Consider the following 26,255-nt stretch of genomic DNA (forward strand, 5'->3'; position numbering starts at 1 on the left):
TCACACACACACACACAATGAAATTAAACTTTATCGATCCACAAAGAGAAGCTGTGTCATCACAGCAGCAGGTAATGAAGTGAGCAGTAACCTTTGAAAACAGCGTTTGGCAGCCAGTCTGAATGTTAACTAATTGCCAGTAAATAGTTGAATTAACTAAACTGAACTTTTAAGCCAACAGCGACGAGAAGTCCTCAGAAAAATGTCCATTTGAACATTTCTACTACTGATGAAGATCAGCTGACATGATGGAAAAAGCTCCGGTTTTCAAAATGGAGAGTGTTTTGTCAACTTATATCAGTTAAAGGAAAATCTGTTCAGTCTTTCTGTAGAAATCGACCTAAGTTCGGCTCATATTCGTCACGTTTTGAGGGATTAAATCATGTAAATCAGAACATTTGAGCCCTGCGTTGATTTCATCTCATCAGCCTCAGTGTCTTTCTAATCAATGACTGATTAACAGCAGCGAGGTGACGATAACTCGTCCTACAACCTGTTGTGTTTGTGCCTGCTGGCCTGAGAGACGGAGGACGTTCCTGACAGTGATGTGCTCTCTCTCCGCTAAGAGGCTTATCTCATGCAGCATGTAGCGGTGAGCGAACAACACGCAGCCCGCGGCGAAATAAAACAAATCTGGATTGAATCATCGGGCCAGCGGGGCGACCGAGCACCACACAACCTGCACAGAGAGAGAGAGAGAGAGATGAAACCATAGAAACATCACAGAGAGCTGCACTACACGGCCAAAAGTATGTGGACAGCTGAGCAGTGCAGGCGAACCTCAGCAGCTAAAAAAGTCATACTCGAGTAAAAGTAAAGATTACACGTTAAAATGTTGCTTTGGTAAAAGTGAAAGTCACATATATGAAAAGTATCTACAAGTAAAAGTAAGTACATATATGTACATGTGTATAAACTGTAGCTGAGTCGACGATCAATCAGATCCAATAATCAGCATTTTTCTTTGTTTTGTTTTATTCTAGATAAAAGGAGTTCATTTAAAAATGCACGACTTTGGCTCTGATGCAAGTTATATTCAAATATTATTACATAATACTCATGTGAGGTAACTCAACAAGTAACTTAAGTACAGCACTTGATTAAATGTACTTAATTACCTTCCGTCGCTGGTATTTTGTGTTTAGTGATGTTGTGCTGTACAGATGATGTTTAAGTTTAAAGTATAAAACATGGAAAAACAAAAAAAACAGTTCAAGTACCTTGAATTTGTTCGTCAGTACAGTACTCGAGTATACTTGAAACTTCCTCAGTGGATTATTCGCACTAAGACGATGATGTTACAAGTCTGAAGCTTTAAGTTTGAAGATGGTGACAGTTACACCTAATGTTGTCGTAAAGTTTAATTTGATGTTCTGTGCTGCAGCTAGCGTTCAGTTAGCCTTCGTTAGCTTCTGCTCTCAGAAAACAAGCAGCTTATTTTGGACCAAGTAGCTGTTTTTGTGCTTTTAGCTCCAGAAACCAAAACTACGATGTCAAAGTGACAAAAACGTGAATTAACACAACACATTTTTGCGTTACAAGTTTTCTGATGTTTTATGTTCAGTTACAAATACACACTTTTTGCATGAATCTGAACTAAATGTGTATTTTAGAAGAAATGCTACAAAAACAGGTGAACAAATCAAAATCTGTCATTGCGTGATCAAAGTTCACGAAACGTTGTCGTTGAGTTTAATTTCTTTTTTTAGCTTTTGTGCTGCAGGTAGCGAACGGTTAGCTCTTGTTAGCTTAGCGCCAGAAACCAAAACTATGATGTCATTGATTCGCAGTTGGATCACCTGTCTAACATTAGCATCGTTTGGGTTAGCCTGCACTGCTAATCAACACAATGACTTTTTGCATTTTCTGACGTTTTATCTTTAAATATGCAGCTCTGACATTATTTAACAGCTGAATGTGAGTTAGGGACGTTTTCCTTCTGCCAGTCTGAACCAGCACGACCTGCTGGAGCTGACTGGTCTCTGAGCTGTTTCACCTGTTGTGCTCGGGACTTTGCTCCAGTGTTTGTGTCTCTGCTGTGTCTCCTCTCCGCACTGACTCTGTGATGGAGGAGGACGGAGGGAGAGGAAGACAGAGCTGCAGGAGGGAGCGATGGATGAAGAGGGAGGAGGATGAAGCAGGTCCAGAGACAGAAAGCAGCCGCTGACTGAAACTCAACAGTTCCTCAGCAGCAGAGGAACACCGTCTCCTCCTCCTCCTCCTCCTCCTCCTCCTCTCTGCTCCTTCATCCTCCTCCGGTCCTCCTCTCCATGCCGGCGGAGGTCTCCGCGGGGCTGCCATGGCGAAGATGCGGGTGTCGTACGAGTACTCCGAGGCCGAGGACAAGAGCATCAGGCTGGGCTTGTTCCTGATCGCCTGCGGGATCCTCAGCCTCTTCATCCTGGGCTTCTGCTGGCTCAGCCCGACCCTGCAGAGCCTCCAGAGCAAGCCGGCCAACTGCACGGTGAGCCCGGACACTCGAGCTCCGAGCAGCCGCCGCCGAGCGTCCGCTGCCGGAGCCCCTGAGCCGGCGGTCGTGTAGCAGTTGCAGTTGTAGTTTTGGAGGGTTGGTGGTTGAAGTCTCAGTGGAAACAGATTGTCCACTTTTATTGTTATTTCCAGTGTGATGGAGCTGGAAGTTATCGTGTTTGTGTCTGCAGGCTGCTGAACAGGCTGGACTGTTAAATCTTTAATTCAGATTAATGTGAGTTAAAGTCTGAATGTTGTTGTCAACAAGAGCAGCAGTATTAGTGTTAGTGGTATGAATAGTGGTATTACTGCGTATTAGTATTTGGGACAAACCGATACGTGTTTTTTACACGAATAAAGAAACATCTTCATGTGTAACATTTGCCGAATTTACAAGAAGGTCCAGATAATGAAGAATTCATCGGAAACAGCGTTGCACGAAGTTTATAAAGTTTCCTTTCTCAATAACTCACTAAATTTAACTTTTTTTAAAGGGAGTCTGGTGACTTTCTCCACCGGTGACAAAGAAGTAGCCTCTATTGGTTACTGTTTAGTGTATTTATATAATGTCACGTGTTTACTATTAATTGCTGTCGTCTTTAATAAACTGAGTGTAAATGACAGTCCGGTCACAAGTGGACAGCTCAAACTATCTGTCAGCCTGTACATCACTTGTACAAACAGACACGATGTTTTTTTATACAAACAAAGAATAAACTTCATGTAGAACATTTGCCGAATTTACATGAAGGTCCAAATATATGAGAATTTATCATCAGCAATGTTTTACAATGTTTACAATGTGTCCTTTCACTCAATAACTCACAGAATTAAGCATTTTTTAAAGGGAGTCTGGAGACTTTCTCCGCGGGCGACAAAGTTGACTGTATTTATAAAATTTGACATGTTTACTAGTGTCCAAAGAAGTCGTTGTTGTAGCCTTAATATCATGTGTTAGTGACTGTAGAGGTTATTGCTGTTGAATAGAAGTATTTCCGCTTTTATAAATACTAAGGTAAAACTTTTAAGCAGTATTGGACCTTTTAAATGTACTAGGATTTCTATTAGTTTATTCAAATTATTACTAGAAATAGTGATGAGTCCTGATGCAATTATGAACAGATAATTAATTCCAAACAATCAGGATGATTTATTAGTTTGTCAGTAAGAAATCTCCTTTAATATCACAGTAAACTGAATATGTGGTTGTTTTGTACAAAACAAGAGATTTAAACACGTCACATTTATCATTTTGGAGCTCTGATATAGGATGACATCATGTTATCCATCTACAAATGGCTGATTTCAAAATGAACCATAAATAGAGAACGACCGATATGTCAGGTGGCTGATATCGGCCTATCACAGAGGCTGTTCACATTTGGTTTCACCAGTGAACCGTCAGTTCACAGCTGGTGTTAACTGGTCTGAATCACCTCATGTGATCAGATCTCACTTCTCACTGGGACGATATGTTTTTTACACAAAGAAAGAAATATCTAACGTCTGCTGAATTTACAAGAAGGAACAAATAAGTCAGAATCAGTCAGAGACAGAGTTTCACACGGTTTGTTAAGTTTGTTTTAACTCAACAACTCTTAAAATCACTACATTTGTTAAGGGAGTCTGGTGATGTCGTGGTTACTAGTTCAGTTTGTCTTTAAATCTCAAACTGCACTCTGTCATTCACTTTCAATATTTAGGATTACCCAATATTCAGATTTCTGTTAGTTTAATAGGATTGTTATTTGAGCTGAAACAATTATTATAACAGAGAATTAATCGTAAGCATATTTTTAACAATTTAATAACATTGTGATGATTTTATTGTTATTGAAGTATTTTTTCTAAACATATTAGTGGTTCGGTGTTACACTGGTCATCTCTGAGCATCAGTTTGAGTATTTTAAATGATATTTTGCCTGTCCTGATCCGGATACACGTCAATATTGAAAAATGAACCTCGGCTATTATAAACTGTCGACTTCCTGTAGATGTGTTTCTGTGTTTCTGTGTTTCTGTGGCTCAGGTTGATGAAATATGTTCTGAGCTCGCCTGGAAAGAGAGAAGTGATAAATCAGGTCAGAGTCTGACACAGCTGAGTCGTATCAGTGTCTCTGATGGACAGTGAAGATGATCAGACTGTCATCAGATCTGACCCGATCAGTCACACTGAGCTGTCAGTCATCAGTCATACTGTCACTGAGACCCTGCGTCACTCTGAGTTTAGCATCTCACAGTCGTTTCTTTATTTTCCTGTTTTTAGACGCGAGCGCCGTCACTTCACAGACGGCATGTCAGTTTGTTAAAGAGGCAATTTTAGTTTAAAACATTAAAAAAATTAACATTATCAACAGAGTGGGAAGGAAAAGGCGTCTCTGTTCTGTGTTGCAGAGACGTCTACTGAAGTTAGCATGCTAACCAGCTAGCCCGGCCCGTCCTGTCTCCTGACTGTAGCTCAGAGGTGAAAGTCTGACAGCCCCGCAGTTTCAGCTGGGAGATGTGAAAGCAGCCAGTTCACTACTGAGTCTAAGAAGTCAACAAAACACTGCTCCCGAACGCCCCGTCAGTAGTTCCGCCTTTAATTCTGTGACTTTGTGATGTCACACTCTGTCATCATGTCATACATTTGCATAATGTATGCAAGTTTGGCACGTAAGAATTGATATAGCATAGCTGCTCTATTGTTGTTGTTGTTGTTGTTAGCGGTGCTGGCTCAGGCGTGTGTGAGCTGACCAATCAGAGCAGACTGAGTGTTGGGGGGGGGGGGGGCCTTAAAGAGACAGGAGCTAAAACAGACAGAGGGGGAATACAGAGCTGCTGCATGAGACGACTGGTGTTTTAAAGCATGTAAACCTGTTTTAGTAGTGACACGAAATAAAGTGATGAATCTGAAAACAAGCAGAATGTCGTCAGTCAGTGAACCGCTCCTCGACCACAGCTTTAAACAAAACTGTGTCTGATTAACAGACGGATTTTGTCTCATTTTGACACAAATCCAAAAGTATTGTTAGAAATGTCCCATCTTTTCTTTTCTTTTCTTTTCTTTTCTTCTTTATTTCTTTGTTTGCTGTCAGTACGACGTGTGTTTGTCCACCTTCATGCTGCGTCACTTTCCACTGTGGATTATTAAAACTGCACAGCGTTTCAAAGCCGCTGGGAGTTTTTCATGACATGAGTTACGGCCGGCTGCAGCCTGCACTCCCAGCTGTTCACTGCAGATGATGAATTCATACCAGCTTGATTTATTTGGCTGTTAGCTTATTGCATCGTCCTGAAATAACGTTCGTGCATTACAGAGAGTGGAAGCCTTTTGTTTTTTTGTCTTTAAATCTCAAACTCCACTCCGTCATTCACTAATCCACAGCTTAATGCAACGTAAATCACAATACTTGGACGTTATTGCAGTTTCCTGACCTCTTCAGGGATGAGAAAAGATCTGACTCTTATCAGATTTGTGTAGATTGATTGTGTATTTACTGTTTATTGATATTTATATTCATGCCTGCGGCTGTTCAGGCCGTTAACAGGCAGAGAGAAGAAATGCAGACGTTTTGCTGACATTTGAAACCGGGCTCGTTGGTTTCACAGAGATGTCAGTTTTCCTATGGAAGCTAATTAAGCTAACGGTATCGCCGTGAGTTAACTGAACACATCTCCAGCCAACTAATGTTTTAAGCTAATGTATTTTAACACTAAACAATATAAAATGGTTTAAATATGTCAAAATAGCAATCCCATTTTCATGAGTGACCTGTTGTGCCTTGCTAATGGTTGCTAAGCTAATAGTGGACAGCTGTTGTTTGTGGGAAATCATAAGTTTATGTACAAAACTGCTTGCATGTTTTTCAAGAGCGTCTTTAGGGTGAAACGAATATAAATAAATACTGTAATTCTGTGTTCGTCCTGCAGGTGGTGTCGGTGCTGCGTCCAGAGGAGATGTTCGAGTGTGTGTTTACGTGCGGTACGGACTGTAAGGGCACGTCTCTGTATCCCTGCCTGCAGATCTTCGTTAACAACTCGGAGTCCAACTCTGTGGCTCTGCTGCACTTTGACGAGCAACAGCTGGTCCTCAACCCAAAGGTACGACAAGTTAGTTAATTTAACTCTCCCACCGTGACGGGTTAACGTTCAAGTCTGGCTCTTCAGTAGCATCTAGTGGCAGATGTATGAAACTACATCAACAAACACGTTCATCTACGATGCACTATTAGTTTAGGGTTTTTTGGATATTTTACAGAAAAATGTCAACATAACCCCTTTTATTTGTTTACTTATTTACTTATTTATACTTTAATACGTCATGTTCTAGCACGCCTCACACAATAGTTGCATTTAACCAAGCTATTATCTTTTCCTGACCTTCCTAAACATTTTGTCTACACCTAACCAACGCTAACTCAAAGCGTGAAATCAGCTGACGTAAAATGACTGAATGCAGAGATAAAAATGGAAGCGTGGCAGCAATCGTCTGAATTACATGTTGTTGTTGTTGTTGTTGTTGTTGAGCGTCAGAAGAGTTTCGGTCCGATTGGTTCTTGTGCCACAGCTGCCTGAAATCAAGAGCTGAACAGAAATAGACGGAGGGAGAGCGAAGCAGCGAGACACCATTAAGACTCTCAGTGAGTGCATGAAGGCACCATTAACAAACAGCTGACAGTAAACACATCACAGCTGACGCCACGTGTGTGTGTGTGTGTGTGTGTGTGTGTGTGTGTGTGTGTGTGTGTGTGTAAACCGTTCCTTCAGACTACTCATCAAACTGACAGGCGAGATAAGAAAAGAGGAGGTGATACAGACCATCCAACGACTAGAACTGGGAAAAGTCCTGGTCCAGATGGCCCACTGGACTTCATGGATTATCTTTTATTGTCTCGGCTTCTTTTATATCTGTTTTATTAAAATCACGGCAGCCAGGTTGCAAAAAAAACTGACGGAAAGACCGAGAGGAGGCTGAATCACTGAATGACATGTTTGTTTGGGTGTCCACATACTTTTGGCCATGCGGTGTAGGGGACTCCCCTCTGAAGAGGGGCCGCGAGGTCCTGAGCTGAGCAACAGACTGAAAACATCACGATTACAGTCGGCGTCCATCTGTGGACATCTTCCTCTTCTTTAGTGCACGTCTGGGTCGTCGCTACAGCAACAGAGTAAATATAGAGGGGAGAGACGGCGCGTCATCGATGCCCCTCAGTCGCCATGGTGACAGCAACGGAGATGATGTGTAGAGACAGAGAGAGAGAGACGAGTCACGCTTCATTCAGAAATCCCTTAATGTCTAATAGACAGAGAGAGGTTGGATATAAGGATGGATGTGTGACCTTTCTACATGTAACTAATGAGGGAGTCACGCTTCACCCGTCAATGCTCCGCCCACTACATGTTAAAGACAGAGCTGTTCCTGTTGGTCCTCACGCCGCTTCTTTTAAGCAAAGAAAGGAATATCTTAATGTTGCTGAATTTACAAGAAGGAACAAATAAGTCAGAATCAGTCAGAGACAGAGTTTCACACAGTTTATAAAGTGTCTCCAACTCAACAACTCTTAAAATCACCACATTTGTTAAGGGAGTCTGGTGATGCTGTGGAGACGAGTTCAGTGGTTGGATCAGGTGAAACAGTGTGTTCACATCGACATGTTAAGACCCACTTCTGAATGTGTTCTGAGCGATCAGAACAAATTTTCTAAATCATCGGTGCCCTCTTGTTGTTGTAAATTTGGCATTAAATGTTGAATTATTCATTCTTAATTGTGTTGTGTTGTGTTAGCCGTCTTCTCCACTGATAATCTAATCCATATTTAAATAAAACCTCATGTTCGTGGCAAGAATAATGAACACTAAGACGGACGGACAGACTTAATTGTGTCTAAAATGGCCGCCGTGCCTGCAGACCAGCTGACTGAGAGACAGATGAAGGGAGTTGGAGTTAATTGGTGTCTATAGGGGGCGATTAGTTAATGGAGCCGCCTGTGGTCCAGATGACTGACGTGACATTAAGATCAACAGCAACACACCAACTGTCTCCATGTGTCCATAGAGCTGCTGCTAAAGGACCGTTCCGGCTCTTATTAGGTAGTTTTGTCCTTCATATATATTGATGAAGTCAACAAGTGAGGTCTGAAAATAAAACAACAGTTTACAGATTTATTTAGAAGAGAAAACAAACATAACCAGTAAAATGATTTCCCATAAAAATCAATAACAGTCCAGATCTGTGGAGGACTGATGCTGCCAACATAAACACAAATATGTAAACAAATAAATCAAATGACTAAATAAAATGGAAAATAAATAAATAGGATAAATCAAAGCATTAATAATAATTAATTAATGTCTACGTTCATTTTTTATATAATTTTTGGTATATTTGATGGCATGTGTTTTTTTTATTGAGCCATTTATTAATTTCTGTTTTTATTTTTTATTTTGGCCGTATCAATCCTCCATACAGATCGTTATTAATACATATATATTTTATTTAAATAATCAATAAATCAAGACAATAAAATGAAAAAGTAAATAAATAATGAACTTAAATGAAAAGGGGCAATAAAATAATTAATAAAATGAATTATTTATAGAAACATTAAGAAGTAAAGAGGATTATTTAGCTGCTCTTAGACGGCGAGCTGCTGTTAACAAAAGGTTGTCGGCATAAACAGATTAAAGCAGAGTTTTAATGTCACATTAAGTATTTCGTGCTCTCATTTAAATCAGATTTGCAGGATGTTGTGCTGAACGCTGGGTCTGCACCAGGGTTCACTGGTTTTTCGGCTGTTTTTACGAGCTGCTGATAGCGTTTTAATAAAATACGTATTTACAAAATGTCTCTCCAGGGACGGCTGGATCCGAGCAGACGAGCCACATCGATACAGAAGACAGACAGACACACACACACACACACACACACACACACACACACACACACAGTAATACACACTCCTGAACCCCCTCTGGTTTATTGAGGTCAGGAGTTCATTTCATTTTTATACGAACAAAAATCAACTGTGGAGACGAGAGCAGAGAAAATGTCTGGGAGGAAAAATAAATGGACCACCACCATGCACTGTGTGTGTGTGTGTGTGTGTGTGTGTGTGTGTGTGTGTGTGTGTGTGTGTGTGTGTGTGTCATCCATCATGCTACCTCACACTCTGCTGGTCTCTAAACAAGAACTGATAAGCTGGTGTTTCTGATCAGATAACGACTCAAACCTGCTGCTTTAATTAAAGCTTTACAAACACATCAAGTGTGTGTGTGTGTGTGTGTGTTTGTGTGTGTGTGTTTGTGTGCGTTCATGCACGCACTACACAAATGAAGCACCGTGTTCGTTGGAATCAGTAGGTGTGAAAACAAATACCAGAGCGTCTGGCTGGACGTGCGCTCTGTTTTCTGTTTGTCTTTTGTCTCGTTCGGATCTCGAGGTGACATTAAAACTCCGACGTGAGTCACAGAAAAGTTATTTGAAAACTGAGCGAGAACGTTGTGTCTTCTGTCGCATGCTGGCTCTTTAATCCTGATAGTCAACAGCTCGTGTTTTTATTTATGTAGAAATAAAGCTCTGTCAGGTCGAACCGTAACATAATCAGAGGTGTGACGAGCAGACGGAGAGGAACTCTGTAAAAACAGCGATAAACTGTGTGGACCCTGGTGTAGCTGGTGATTATAGATGAGAGCACGATGTTTACAAACTGTCTGATTAGCTGCTTTTGAGCTGAAATCAACAGTCAGCGTCCTGATGAGGCTGTTCTCAGTCTCCATGTGTGAAGACTGAGTGGAGGGCAGTGGACACGACACAGCAGACTGAGGCTGGAGGGACCAGTGTCCACGAGATGTCTTATTATTACATCATTCAGATTCACTCTCAGCAGGATGTTCCTCACATCTGCTGTGGTTGCTGCAGGCGACGGTGGCCGGCCAGTGACCGAGGTGGCTGCTTCTGTTTCGTCTTCTTCTTTGCGGTTTATTCGCAGTTGGCAAACATGTTTTATTTACAGTTCATGATCTCTTATGTCGTCTACTCTATTACAGCCACGTGCTACGTACAAGCCCCCAGGAACAGCCAAACCGTGTAATTACATCATCACGTGCTGCACAGGGGCCCAAAACGACTCTTTCCTTTTAGCTTAGATCAAGAAAGAAGCAGCTGGAAAATAATAAAGGAATTTCTTTTTCTTATTTCGCATCACAACCCTCGTGTCACTGTCGTAACTTGAGCCATTCAGTCCAATAAAGTTTCATGGATCTTTCAATAGCTTCTGCAAAGACTTTCCAAATATTATCGGACTTAATCAACCGAACGCTGAAGGTGAAACGAGTCATTGCAGGTTGTGACTCTTTAAAAAAAGTTATCTACCGTTTAATAGCTGCTTCTTTCACAAAGATGGCGCCTGTCAGTCCAATGAGAACTGAGTTTTCTAGCTTCCAGGTTACTTCCTGGTAAAAAGGCCCCTGAACATGGTTGAAGAGATGGATGGTGGACTTCACATCTCCTCTCTGGACAGTTTCACAGACATCTCCTTTATAACGGCGCTCTGTGTGGAAAATGCTGCTTGGGACACAGTTTCCGTCTGAATTATATATTCACAGGCTTCCTGGATAAAAGATTCCCATTCGCAGATGAATTCCTTCATCATGACGGTGACTTCTTCTTCTTCTTCTCTGCTTTTTTTACAATCGTGTTTGAAAAACAAACCAGCAATTTGTTCTGAGGTCAAACTGGGAGTGAGGTCAGATCAGCTGCTGCTCTCCTGCACGACGTCACAGCGAAGGAACAAAACCAAACTGTGTTTTCTTCTAAATTGACGTTTTCTCTTATTATCAGGAAGCAACATTTTTATTTCAGTAAACTAAAAAAGTGAAACAGTAAAAATCACAATAGAGGAAAATAAAAAGTTGTATTCTCTGTGAGCCAGTTTACGGTTTATTGCTCCGAGCGCTTAATGTTCCCGAAGCTCTCCGTCAAACGTGGACGTAACTCACTGCTTCACACACACACACACACACACACACACACACACACACACACACACACACACACACACACTAATACTAATGTAGCCAGCCCGGCTGAACTTGGCAGACTCCATTAAACTAGAAATGGATTGAATGGTGTGTGTGTGTGTGTGTTTTACTTTACCAGCATAGGCACTATATTTTCCCAGAGTGCTTTTCTGCCTTCACCTAATGGCGTGTGTGTGTGTGTGTGTGTGTGTGTGTGTGTGTGTGTGTGTGTGTGTTCATCACATAATATATTTCATAAGTGCTGAAGTCTTAACAACAAACTAAAGCTGCTTTGGCTTTTGAAGTTGTATCTCCACACACACACACACACACACACACACACACACACACACACACACACACACACACACACAAAGATGGTATCTTCATAATGTGGAGCACTCTCCATATTTCAGGGCTGTAATTTCTGCTGTTTGCTGCTTTTGTTGTAAAGGCTGATTCTGTGGAAACGTTTGGTTTATGTTGTTTTTTTAAAAGAAATCACCGTATTTGATTTTCAGAGATAACCAACTCACCATTGTTTTCATTGTTGGTTCATCTGTTGATTATTTTCTCGATTAATTGATTAGTTGTTTGGTCAATAAAATGCCTGAAAATGGTGAAAAATGTCGATCGGTGTTTCCTCAAACTGTCCTGTTTCGTCCACAGCCCAAAGATATTCAGTCCACTGTCACAGGAGGAAGGAAAGCAGAAGATATTCACACTCAAGAAGCTGGAAACTCAAACAATTATCTGAATAGTTGGCGATTAATTTAAAAGCAGCTGATCGATTCGTCTGCAGAACTTTTTCTGAGAGATTTAAATAAACATCTTCTCTGATCTCCCACAGCGGCTCACTGCAAGACAGGCTTTACTCTGTGTGAAGGGTCATCTGTCAGTGTGACGTGTGACTGTGGGACGCTATTGTCCCAAAACACAAAACACAATACATTTCAATACACAAAGGAAGCGAGGACGCTGCAAAAATGGTAAAAATGAATGTTTGTCAAAACAACATTTCAATCACAATGGACAAAGAGACGTAGAAAAATCTAATCAATATATGGTTTGACCATTTTGTGAGAAAAATGACTGCAACGGCGTGTGTCACTGAAGGCAGCTGCTTCTGACCTGTGAACAGCTGTGGCAGTGCCAGATCAATAAAGTTGATCTTATCTTGTGTTAATTTATCATATCGTATCACACCGTATTGTATCATATCATTTATCTTTCATATCGTACTGTATCGTATCATAATGACCGTATTTTATCAAATCATTTTGTTTCTTATATTATTGTTTCGTACTGTTTTGCACCGTATCATATAGTATCACACTTTATTGTACCGTATCGTTTCATATCTTATTGTTTCTTTTATTTCTCATTGTTTCTTATCTTATACAGAAGAGCAGAGTAATGTTTTCACTTTAAAAAGAAGTCCAACAGGAACAGATGCCTTCTCATGCCGAGGACTCAGACAGACAGGATTAGTGAGTGTCAGACGGAGATTTGAAAGCCAGAAGTGATTATTGAACCACAGGCGCTGATCAATACCCTCACTGTATGAACCCATGCAGAGTTACTGAGTACTCTGTCTCCACTCGTAAAGCCTGTAGAGCAGATTCATTTGAGACCTTCCTCCCGTCAGTTCCCGTCATTAAGAGATCAGATCAGCACTAAATCACGTGTTTGAGCTGTAAAATGTTGATCTGAGACGAGACATGAACGCAGTATGAGAGGAAGGAAGAGAGGAGATGAAGGCAGGTGGGTGGTTTCACTCAGCCAATTACTCGCCGAGTAATTTCCTCGTTTATGACTTAATTATGTTATAAATGTAAATGACAGGAACGACGGGTAACCAGAGGGCAGCGCTGCGACAGCCACTCTCACCAGCACTTTAATATTAACAATGAACTCTGATCCCAAACTAATTATTTAAAGAAGCAAGTGTCCTCGGTGTTGGCTCGGTGTTGGCTCGGTTCGGGGACATTTGGACCTCATTAGTTTAGAAACACAGCAACAAAAACACAACAAATCAGCAGAAAAGGTCAACAGAGAGAGCTCTTCATTTATAAAGCATGTTTGTACAGGAGGAAGCAGAAACTAATGTAATCACTGAGGAATGACGACAGCGAGAAGGGTGTGTGTGTGTGTGTGTGTGTGTGTGTGTGTGTGTGTGTGTGTGTGTGTGTGTGTGCGTGTGTGTGTGTGTGTGTGTGCTGCTAACTTAAACTAATTAAGCGTAATGAGGCAGTGCTTCTGGAGCTCCAGGATGTCAGGGGGGCCGTCGGTGACTCCCTGCCCAGCCAGGAGCCTCTGTCTCCCCCTGCTTCTCTCCCCTCTCCCTCCATTAAAAGTAATAATAATAATAATAATAATTTTGAAATAAGAATCTGTGACATTTTCCTGGAACGAGAAGTTTTAAGTTCTTAATTCTTCCTCTCTGTAGCCAAGGTGACGGAGCTGCTGTCTGTGTAAAAGGATGTAAATTACTTTTAAAAAATAACTTTATCTCGTTCATCACCGTCAGCAGCTGTGGAAGAACAACTCTGATCTTTAGCGTCAGTAAAATAGTAAAACCAGAGTGCAGAAATACAAGTACAAGCTTTTTTAAAGGTGCAATATGTATTTTAGTTCAAACTGTAAAAATAAAATGGTTTGGTTTGTTGTTTGGGCGGCTGCGGGTGAATTAAAAACTCGGGCCTGAGTCTCGGCCCAGAATCGACCACATCAACTTTTGCTGTGGATCCGGATAAAAAGATGGATCCAGGAATCTTTTCTCACTCCACCACGTAACATTGTGAGACGGGACTTGTTTTTCCAACATGTTCGTTGATTTCTCAGGGAATAATATGGATCTTGGTGACAGTCAGGCGTGTTTAGCGGGCTGGTATCTGTGAGTGAGTACAGTCTGATGTGGATCTTGGATCTGGTGAGCAGTTCTGGCTGGTTTAAGATTTAGAGTGATGCAGGGCTATCAAGTTTGAAATTGGATGAGATTGAATAATAGGGGCATGTCGGGCCCTGGCAGAGGTCTGCACTCTACTGAGGGTCAGTCTCGCTTTTTTTCACAGTTCACAGTTTTCTCACAGCTCAGGAGCGACATCGTGATCCTCTGGGAAGCTTTAGTCGGCACCAGGAGGTCCAGTGACCAGTGACACGCTGCATATTACTCTGATCTACACAATGAGCACTTAAAGTATGTTTTGATACTTATACAGGACTTTTGCTCATTTCATTGAAAAGGCAATGACAGACTTATTTTTAGCCCCGTCGGGACGCTGGCTGCAGCTGATGTGGTGGTTCCTGCTCTCAGGTGGTGCTGTAGGACAAACACACCTGCTTAAATAAGCTCACACTGACCTGCAGATTAATCACTGTCCTGTTCATCATGGGACAGACAGACAGACAGACAGGTAGACAGACAGACAGGCAGACAGACAGACAGGCAGGTAGATGTGGCCTCCTGGTAATCTGTTTAGCCGTGTGCGGAGTCGGACTGAGAGGCAGCAGCAGGTCACTGAAGACAAAACACACACGTCCTGATTTTCTGTTTAAATTCATTATATGGTTTCATAACAGCACTGATAATGTCAGCAGACAGTCTGGGTGGTTAATATATTCATATTTATACATTTTAGTAACAGGATTTATTCTTAGTGGGCCGTACGCGGCAAATATAGCACGTGTAGCATGTTGCTTGTTGTTGTTTTTGTTTGGCAGCTGTGTAAACACTTTCCCCTTTTGGTTACTTACAGATACAAAATACACAATGAGTACTTTTACTTTTAGTACTTTGAGTACATTTTGATGCTGTTACTTTTGTACTTTTACTAACAAATAAACTTAAGCTATTGTGACACACTAGCGTTAGCATCGTTAGCATGTTGGTTTCCTCTCCGTCTGTCTCTGCGAGCTGTCCCAGAGTCGCGTCGTGTTTCAAGGAGACGTGGAGGGTTTTCACGTGTCGCTCTGCTGCTTCTGAACTTCAGCAGGACGACGTTCACTTCTTCTTTTCCCTCCATGACTGATCCGATCAGGCCGAGCTGTGTTGGTGCTGTCAGCCTGTCAGGAACTGATGGATGCTCTTTCGCTCACTGTTAATTGTTTGTGTGTTGTCACATCCCAGTTGTTTTTCAGGCGTCTTTGAGCTGTAAAGGACAGCAGCTCACTGGATGAAGGTTGACATGATAAACTTTGGACTTTAAATGTTCAGAACCAGTTTATGAATCTGATCGTCGTTGTCGGGTTTAAAGAATCAGTAAGATGAAACTATGAAGTAGCAGAGACGCCTTTTCTAAATGAATGTCTTGCTGTTTGTGTACTTGGAAACTTTACTTTCTTATTCCCTCAGGTTATAATAACAACTTATTTTTCGATCGCATTGTAAATATTACGGTGGCCCTGAGGGTCAAAACAACCTCTGAAACCACAATTACGATTCAGTAAACACGACATTTCACAAAACATGTCAAATTGTCTGAAACGTCGTAATGTTTTGTGAAATACTGCTGGGTTTAAATTAAAGGCAATAAGCATCAACATTTTAAATGTAAATATTACAAACAAGGACACAGAGACAATCGATGAATCACCTACAAGGACAGAAAAACACGACACGTGTTGCTTTTGAACTGACTTTATTTCAGCCGTTTTAACAGCAGAAGGATGTTTAAACTAAATGTAAAACCAGCGTCTTGTGCATCAGTGTGTCCCTGCTTCAATACAAGGAGCCTGAAGTGAAACACCTGAGAGACGAATCTGAACGAGTGTCCAGACTCTGACTTCATCCTGATCCGTGTGTCCGTCCTGAGCCTCCACATGTCAACACACACAAGACTGACCTCATTCAGACCGTCACTAAAGCACACACGCACACACACACACACACACACACACACACACACATATACATGTAATTGTAACTTCCACCTGTCGGCATAGCAACCGCAATCATCCGGGAGGGCGACCCATTTATGATGTCACGGGGCGAGGCGTGTTTGATTGGCCGGTCGATGAATGGTGTTGTGGGGATGAATGGCTGCCGAGCTGACAATTACCTGACACACACACACACACACACACACACACACAGGGAGAGAGAGAGAGCGTGATGGTCTCTCGACCTTCACTAAGCTGGTGAACAGACAGATCTGCTCACCTGAGCTCGTAAACACTTCAGACTCTCACAGCCGAGTGGAAATAAAACACGTGTGAGGTCGACGTCAAGGTCGTGACATTTATCACGTCATCCACACGAGGAGGCAGAAGTGTGCCGGTGTGTGAAAACAGAAAACAGATTTACGGACACATTTTTTATCTGAATGTTGTCTGCGAGGACACCTGAGAGTTTATCATCATGTATTATATACTTTATCTTCTATACTTGACTTTTAGGAAACAATCTTATCTCTGCAGTTTATGTGGGATGTAACTAAGTACATTTAAAAAAGAAAAAGGAAAGAAAGCATGTAACTAAGTACATTTACTCAGATATAGTGTAATTATGTCCTATTGGAGGTTCTTTAAAGTGGCACCCAAAAGTCAAATGTGAATAAAAGTAAAGATATGATGTTAAAATGTGACTTAAACAAAAGTAAAAGTCAAATATGTGACTAGTATTTTAGTAAAAGTCTTAACGTATCTGATATTAAATGTACTTAAGTATCAAAAGTACATGTCTGGCAGTAACTGTACTGTACGAGTAAAAGTAAATATACAGACATATATTTACACATGTATCTATCAGATCAACAGTTTTCTGATTATCAGAATCAGTGTTTTGTTTTGTTTTATACTGTTTGCAAAAAAAGTAATTTAATTTGAAAATGTGCTGCTTTTGCTGTGATGCAGCAGGTAATCTGTAAAGTAACTAGTAACTGAAGTTATCAAATGAATGCGTTGGAGTGAAAGTATGAAGTTGCAGAAAACTGGAATACTCAAGTACAAGTAACTCAAAAGTTGTACTCGAGTACATGTACGTAGTTACGTTCTGTAAGTCAAAGTAAAGATACGCTGTTAAAATGTGACTTTGATGAACTTGTGCTGTACGAGAGTCTGCAGGAGGAACCAATGGGCCTGGAGCCGACAGGAAGTCAGAAAGTATGTGATGCCTTCATTGATTTTGTATCAGTTGAGACTCGATCGATCGGTGTGAGTCTGTCTGTGTGTCGGTGGTGACGCTCTCCTCTGATGGAGACACGTCGTGTGTTGTTGTTGTCGGATCTTCTCTGTGTGTTTGTGTTGAGCTCAAACACAGTTTAGGTTGCAGTCGCCACGACGCCCCCTCCTTCTGCACCAATCACATCATCGTCATGGCAACCAGCTGATCCACGGTAACCAGCCAGGCACCAATCAACCTCCTGCTACTTGACTCTGTGTGTGTGTGTGTGTGTGTGTGTGTGTGTGTGTGATGTTTGGAGGCTGAAAGTAAAACTAAAGTGAGGAGGAAGAGAGCGAAGCAGACCCCCTCTGAGCCAATCAGAATCAGGCTCATCACCTTGTTTTGACCTCACTGCAGCGCCCCCTGCTGGCTGAACACCGCCGAGTGTTTCAGCTGCTGACTGACTTTTACCAAAGTAATATTTTAACATGATATCTTTACTTTTACTCAAGTATGACCAGCCATAGAATGTAACTAAGTACATTTACTCAAGTTCTGTACTTAAATACAACTTCGAGGTACTTACCTTTTATTCTTTACCTGAGTATTTCAATTTTCTGCTACTTTATACTCCCACTCAACTACCTTTCGGAGGCAGATATTGAACTTTTACTCCACTGCATTATTTGGTAAGGTATACAGTAAATACATACGTGTAAATATAAATGTATATTTACTTTCACTTGCACGTCGTAGTGAGCATTCATTCATGTGCCTGTTGTGTCGGTGGTGAGCGGATTTCCAGCTGACTTTCCCCTTTAAACACACCGACTCCTTCAGCCTGCACAGCCGTGTCTCTGGGCTGCAGACAGCGGACAGGCAGAGTGTAAGCAGGGAGGGCCCTACCCTGTCCTCACGCGGCGGCAGATCAATCAGGAATCATGTCATCTTATTGGCGACCGTGGTGTTGATGGCATCGATCTGTTTTTGTGTCTCTCAGTGTTCGTACGTCCCTCCCTGCGAGAGGGACAACCAGAAGAACAAAGACAGAGTCCTGTGGTGGGAAGATTATTTCACCAAAGAGGTCAACAGTCAGTCCTTCACCTGCTACTTCAACCAGCAGAGGAGGTGAGAGACACACACACACACACACACACACACACACACACGCACACACACACACACACACACACACACACACACGCACACTGAGGTCTATTTCAAGGTGTGATGCAGATAAATTGGAGTCGGAGGATGTGTGATGTTGTGAATTTCGCCTCAGTGACGGATCATTGTTGCCACGGGAGATTACAGATGGCCGCCGCAGCTTGACGCATCGCACTTCTACTTGTTCCTGCCTGTGACCTTTGACCCCACAGACGTGACCCCTGACTTCAGATCTGCACATCATATGTTTTTTTCAACCCACTAGAACCAATCACAGTGTTTGTTTACATCTTTGACTAACGTTAGATTGGAGACCTAACCGACCTGTTGGCCACAGCGACAAGAAAGTTGAGCTGAGTTTACCCCAGAACCATCAGAGAGGTCGGACCACCGTGTGATGATTTGATATTTAATTTGTCCGATTTGTGACCTGGAAGTTATTTGTTATGTTTTCATCGACTCACACAGTCGGTCCGGCTCATGACCGGCTCTGTTTCCGGCTGATCATGAGCTGAAGCTTTAGCGGATAAACACACCGACCTCTTAGGGCCTTCTGACTGTCTCGACCCCGAGAGGAGCTGCTCATGAGCCAAACCTCCTGCGTGAGTCAATAAAGACGTAATAAATCAGGGTGACTCAGTCTATCACCGTCTCAAACACAAAGAAGCTCAGTCATCGTGTTTTCAGTCGACATTACCAAAATCTGACGAGTCATTTCTCCATGTGGGTCTGATTCATTTATGTTTACTCAGGAACAAATCTGAGGTACTTTTTCTTCTTTGAGCCTGAAGCTGCACCAAAACAAGTGCTGACATTAAATACAGCGAGGAAATGATGATTAATGCACAAAGTCCTCGTCCTGTGATCACTCTCGTGAAACCTGCAGGTTCCTCTTGAAGTACAGAGGTAGATGAATGTCGACTGTCAAACATGAAAGAAGCTTTTCTTCCTGTTTTTATTCAGGTTATGTCTTCTTGTCAAAGAGGCACGGCTTCTTTTTATGCTGCGACTAAAAATTGATGAGCTGCAGAAAAACCAAAGATCTCCTTTAGCGTGTCAGCTTAATCCTCCTATTACTCACAGACGGTGCTTACCTGTGACCTTGGCTGGTTTTATTTTTATCGCTGCACCAGGAGGATCAGAGAGGAAACTCTGCTTCGTAAATGAGCGTCCGCTGGGAGCTCGTTGATGCTTCAGATGAGCTGTTCTTTGTGTTTTAGAGAGAAAGAACTGGAGCACTCATGTTTGTTCAGGTGAGGGGAACGCAGGTAGTCACCTGGTGGACGGGCTTGTTTCAGAGTATTGTTATTAGTGTTATGTGAGCTTCTCTTGTGCTGTATGAACTTTTCAACCGACACAACAGTCAGGAGCACGAGTTGGTGATGAAACTGACTGTCTCAGCTGAAGTATGAGCACCGTAATCAAGTTTAAAGGAAAAATGTCATGTCAGTTTTCTTTGTATCTCCTTAAATTGCAAATTCGCCTCATTAAACGCCTCAAGACTTGTGCTGCAAAGTTGAGAAGTTTCTCAGCAGCTCCGAGGTCATAATCCCGTCCTTTCAGGGGCGCACCATTTTTCCTAAAGTCCCCAAAAAAACCTGCTCAACGTCTCTCTGATTGGCTGGTGTTCGGTCCTTGGTTAGGGTCATGACACCTTCCTTTGATTGTAGTCTTTTAATGTGAAAAATCAGCCGGAAGTGTTTCACTGATAATAAACTAGAAGAAGAAGCGGCTGTAAAAACGAAATAAAGAAATAAGATTAATGAAACGGCTGTAAATTCACCTTGTTTCCATCTTCTTCTTCTTCTGGTTTCAGGCCGGACGACGTGTTGTGGCACCGCACCCACGACACCAGCGTCCTGCTGCACTGTGTCCTCTGGCCAATGGTGTCGCTGCTTCTGGGCACGCTCATTGTGCTGCTGACGGTGTGCGCCCGCTCCCTGGCCGTTCGAGCCGAGGCTCTCCAGAAGAGGAAGTGCTCCTACGAAGTGTGCCAGGACCTGTCCACCGCCTCAGATCGCCGCGGCAACAAGGCCGAAGACCCCCTCTCGACGAACTCTGACCCCGAGCTGTCGTCGCCGACAAGGACCCTGCCGCTGTTCGCGGTGCCGGTGCGACGCCGCGATCGAGAACATTAAAACAGGAAGCTGTTTTTCACAATCAGGAAGTTAACGAGCTGTCTGAGGACGGCGCCGGCAGACCTCAGCTGTCTGGTGATTGGATGATCAGGAAACCAGGAGTTAAGAGAAGAGGATGAAGGGAAATCTGACCTGCTTCCTCTGATTTAACCCGACAGACTGGATCAGTGGCGACTCTGGACGCTGCATTTCTTCTTTGAGTCGTTACGGAGAGTTGCTCTGATGACGCAGTGCTGTGAGAGATGGTACGATGAGCTGTGTCGGGTACTGTAGCTCCTCTCTTAACGTAGTTCTCCCTCTGAGTCCCAGTAGCCATAACTGTTAATAATAGAGCCAAAGTCCTTCATCGTCTCTGCAGGTTAGCTGCTGTTCCTCAAGCTTCTGTGACTCAACTCCACGTCTTTCGCCGAAGTTTTTCCGAAAGAATGAAACACGCTTCTTTTGTACGTTAAATATCCTTCATAATTTATTATTTCTCACTTGTTAGCATCCAAAACTGCGATATACGTTGTTTCTTATCCTCCAAAACTCTCTTCCTGTGTCATCTTTACAGCTTTGTAGTGAACGTAAACTGACTGAATGTGATTCGTTACTTTCCAGTTCTGCTGAAAACTTGAAAGAGAGGAGACGAAAAACAGTAAAAACGATTTTTAAAGTCAGTTTTCTTTTGAGGTAAATTTGAATAATTGAACTGACTTTATCATTTATTTATGTTTCCACTGTTGACTCATCAGTGGGCCCATTAGTGGCTCCTGTTGCTCCTCCTGGTTAATGATGTGAGAGCTCTCTGAACCACGGAGGTGTTTGCAGAAAGCAGGAACAAACCACAGGCCCTAGTGCTGCCGGGTAGCCCGAGAGCACATGAACAAAACCCGACCGCAGTAATGTCATCAGGAAAACCAGCTGCAGCGTGACTTTCAATTCATGTGGAGGCAAAGAGTAGTTCAGTGCAGGCAGAGGTGGGAAGTGACGAAGTACATTTACTCAAATACTGTACTGCAGGATAAATTCACTCTGAGACTCAGCCATCGTCTCCTCCTGATGATATAAAGTCAGGCTCAGCCATCGTCTCCTCCTGATGATATAAAGTCAGGCTCAGCCATCGTCTCCTCCTGATGATATAAAGTCAGGTGAAGTCTCGTAGTCCACACAACATTTCTGGAGCTTCACAGTAAAACAACTGAAGCAGCTGGAGATGATTTGAACATCAGATGTCTCCATGCAGCTCATCTGCTGTATAACATCTTTTCAAATCAATCTCTGGGCGTCCGGAGGTCACAGCAGACGAGCTGCGTGGAGCCATTTCATGTTTTTCTGGTTGTTTTCTACGTTTTAAGATAAAATCTTAATCCGTCCAGTCTTCCCGCCATAATGCAACCAACAGGCCTCGAAACAACGAGATCCGACAAGTCTTCAAAGCTGAAAACCGCATCATGATCAGTGTCGTTGCTCCGGGGAAGAGGACACAGAAACAACACATGGCCGGTGCCCAGAGGCCTTTCAAACGATGCCTTCGGCAGAAATGAGGACAAAATCTAGACCATGTGACTAAACTAGGATGCTTTTTGACCCCATTTACACTGAGTCAGTCCGTGTGTCTTGGCTGGATCGGACAACTGTCTAATCTCAGAAGAGCAAAGTTTAAATGCATCCAAGAAGCTTTCAAGAGGGAAGGAAATCTAATTTAATGCATCCGTCTTCTCCTCCCTCAGCGTAACAGCTAGCAGCGCGATCGACTGATGATATGAATACATCCGCAGTCCGTCTCCTCACTGAAATGAGCCATTTCTAACCAATCTGATCCCTGATCAGTTTAACCACCACATGATCTGAGTGGGTGAGGGCAGCGGGCAGTTTGAGGGGTCATAAGGAGGAATCACAGCCCACTTTTTAGCAAAACTACCAAAATGCATCTCCTGTTAAGCTGCCGTCCCTCCTCTCCAGCCGGCTGTGGAGCTGAAGCAGCAGACGGATTAGTAACTGTGCCTTTTTCCTCTCGTCCTCCTGTCCTTGTATCTGTAATCATCTCTAATCTAGACTATAAATATTTAACTCTATACTATATTGTAGCCTGTATACTCTATAGAGTAGCGTCACCTTCATGATCAAGGTGACATATAGCAACTTTTAATCAGAGAAGAGTGAGAGGATCATACGGACACACTGCCGCCTGCAGGGGTCCTAAAATATTTCTGAGATCACTCAGGAGCATCTGTGCTGCTGAAGCCCAGATAAGACCGGATCAGAACACTTCACAGGAGACACGACTGCAGATCAAGGTTTTACTGCAGGGTTTAAAAATTAACAAATCACCTCCTGATGAAGGAGGAGCTTCAGTTAAACTTTGACCTCGCTTGTAAAGCTGTGTGTGTTTGGAGGAGAGCTGAACCTGATCGACATGTTGCCCAAAAACCAGGACAGATATCCAATCAGGTTTGTGATCTGACCATAAAGATGCCTTTGTCTTGTAATCTCACCTTGATTTTATCTGGATACGACACACCTGAGACGACGAGTGTAAACGGGGCTTCAGTGAATCCCAGATGGTTCATGGTTCTGTTAAAGCCTAAAGTCTGATCGTGTCCAGTCCAGAAGCCTCTGAGGTGACAGCTGAGGAGTCAGAGGAAACTCAGGGGCTTCAGCAGTTTGTGCTGAATTTAAATGTAACTTTCAAAGACTGAGTCTGAGACTAAACTCACTTTCCCACCACGCATCAGTTAAAAATAGACCTGCTATCATCAACACGAGAGAATTTATGATCTTCATCAGTTGTCTCCAAAAATCCTTCGGCCATCGTCCAACAGTCTAAAAATTACCTACAGGTTGCTTAGCAACAGCCACAAGGCAAAGCCAGAGAAAACAGCCGAACTGTGAGAACCGACTGTTGTTGTAAATACATCTCTTCCTCCTCAGGTTCAGCCGACGTTTCATCAACATGTTCTGTGCTAAACTTGAACGTTGCTGCTGTAGCACGTCGTCAACGCGGCTCCGCGTGGAAAACCTTGTTCCTGTTGATGCTCGTCTGAGTCGATGTGTTGACCTGTCGTTGAGCCGAGCAGGAGGAGAAACCAGAGTTTAGTCGTGAGCAGATTTTGACTGAAAAACAAACGATGAATGTAAATCTTTATTTATTTATTTCTCCTCACAGGCAACGTGTGCAGAAACACTGTTTTCTCGTTGCATTATTCTCACTTTACAGAGTTTTGCAATAGATTTTCCTGCAGAACTCAGATAGACTCACCGCTTCACAGACTGAGCTGTATTCACACAAACGTTCAACTTTCAGGACTCCTGAAGTTTCTGCTCATGAAAATACAGTTTGTAGAAAATACATTTCTGCTGATTGTCCTCCGAACTCGTGCCAGCTTTAAGATAAAGAGTGAACGTCTGACCTTGTTCGGGCCGAAGATCTTCGAACAGCTCAGTCAGCTCCTGAATATCTGCATCACTGTTTAATTGTACAGCATGATGTGACGTTTAAGGGCATCAGGAAATCACATGACGAGGTGACAATGAGATGAATGTAGAGAGACGGAAGCAGGAAGTGATGATGTAGCGCCACGATGTAGCTTTGTTGTTTTCTTCCAGACAAAAGTCGTTCACTTTTCTTCCAATTTTACCTTCTTTTCTTTTCTTTTCTTTTCTTTTCTTTCTGTTTTATATTATCTTCCCCTTATTTACTTCCTCCCCATATGATTTCATTCCCCATATTTTTCTTTCTTTCTTTCTTTCTTTCTTTCTTTCTTTCTTTCTCCTCACTTTTCCGTGTTTAGTTGTGTTGTATTCTCTCATCTTTCTCTTTTCTTTCGTTCTGTTTTTGTTGTGTTTAAAGTACACACCTGTTGGATTGACGCTTCCTTTCTGAAACAGCAACTTTGGCGAATCAGTGACACAAAGAAATAAAACAAAGACAAACTTTCATGGATCACTTTTGTTTCTGTTCACTGATATTTTCATGTAAACGAGGTTTCGCTGTGTAAACGGAGTAAAATCCATCCTGTTGTCTTCTTTCTGAATCGTCTGTATCCTCCAAAGAAACTGTAGCTCCCCCGTAGCATCTGTGTCCTGATGAGGAGTCTTTCTGTTAGAGGTGAATAATGTTAGATTTTCTATCTGAAGCCATACGCTGAGCTGTGAACTGCAGTAGCAACTTAACGCTGTCTTTCGCTTCTTCACTACAGAAACTGAACGTGTTTAATTATATTCTCACAGATGTGATTTAATGATTTTCTGATTCATTTCACAGTTGATCCACATTGTGAAGTTCAGTATGTGACGGCTCATGTGGAGGAAAATGTACCTGTTCTTCTTTAAATGTATTCTCATTATTACTGTTGTTGTTACGAGCGAGCAGGAAGCTCCTTTATTTGATTTTCTGTCACACCTCTGTACTCTGCACTGTCGTCTTCATCTCCTCTGAACCTCAGCTGTGTGCCGTGTGACCCAGGTAGCCGCTTCGCCCGTGTTTTAAAGATAACCATGATAACTATAGTGCCTGATAGAGATCTTTAAATAAAAACACATTTTGTCTTCAAGTTGAGTCACACTGCTGCCTTTTCTGCTCATCAATCCACGTTAATTTATTTATACAAATGCAAAACAACAGCGTATTGAAACAGGAAAACGTGGCGTGGTGCGTGGATGTTATGAAAACATTTGGATGTGTGTCCTTCTGTTCATCCGTCTGCCCTCTTTCCAATCCTTCATTCACAAACCCCATCAACACTGAATGGCCTAGACAAGAGGACACACACACACACACACACACACACACACACACACACACACACACACTTGTATTGGCTGAGTCAGACCACTTGTTCTTTGTAATCAATGAATATTCAGTGACTCTCACACACGGAGCGTCTCTCACCTTGGACAGAGTTAATATCAGAGCACTTACCTCAGCACTCACACACGCTGTCACATGTTTCATCACAACAACACAAAGTCCACGCTGAGCAGCTTTATATCGATTTATTGCTAAACACAAGTCATACTTGAGAGAGAAGTAAAGATTTCATGTTGAAATATTTCTTTGGTAAAAGTGAAAGTCAGTCAGATGAATGAGAAATACAAGTAAAAGTACATTTCACAACAGTTTTAGTGCTCAACAACTTTACTAAAACAACACAACAAACTGATACAGAGAGAAAAGGGGACAGTTAAAATATTTATACAAATCAATACATAACTAACATTGCATCACAAAATACTGACTTGAATCAGTTTATAAAATCATCATAAATGTATAATCTACAATCATGTCCAAAATATTTCTTTTTGACGTAAAGTGACAGCTGTCGAGCTGTTCCTGAGGAAACCAGGTGATGCTGACGTTGTTTTATTGGAAATTATTGTAAAAAGCACAATATTTT

The 26,255-nt window shown here is 42.3% G+C and overlaps 1 protein-coding gene across 1 annotated transcript; it reads left to right on the forward strand.

The window, feature by feature from the left end:
• Positions 1 to 1,988: 1,988 nt before the first annotated feature.
• On the forward strand, positions 1,989 to 25,412 carry LOC311252251 (calcium-activated potassium channel subunit beta-4-like). Its single transcript, XM_084345242.1, has 4 exons — positions 1,989 to 2,464; positions 6,382 to 6,552; positions 18,573 to 18,700; positions 20,556 to 25,412. Exons 1-4 carry the CDS (start codon positions 2,300 to 2,302, stop codon positions 20,875 to 20,877), a joined length of 786 nt encoding a protein of 261 aa, XP_084201368.1. The 5' UTR covers positions 1,989 to 2,299; the 3' UTR covers positions 20,878 to 25,412.
• The last annotated feature ends 843 nt before the right edge of the window (positions 25,413 to 26,255 follow it).

The sequence above is a fragment of the Pagrus pagrus genome, assembly GCF_965226575.1.
Source record: "Pagrus pagrus genome assembly, chromosome: 23".
Taxonomy (NCBI): Eukaryota; Metazoa; Chordata; class Actinopteri; order Spariformes; family Sparidae; genus Pagrus; species Pagrus pagrus.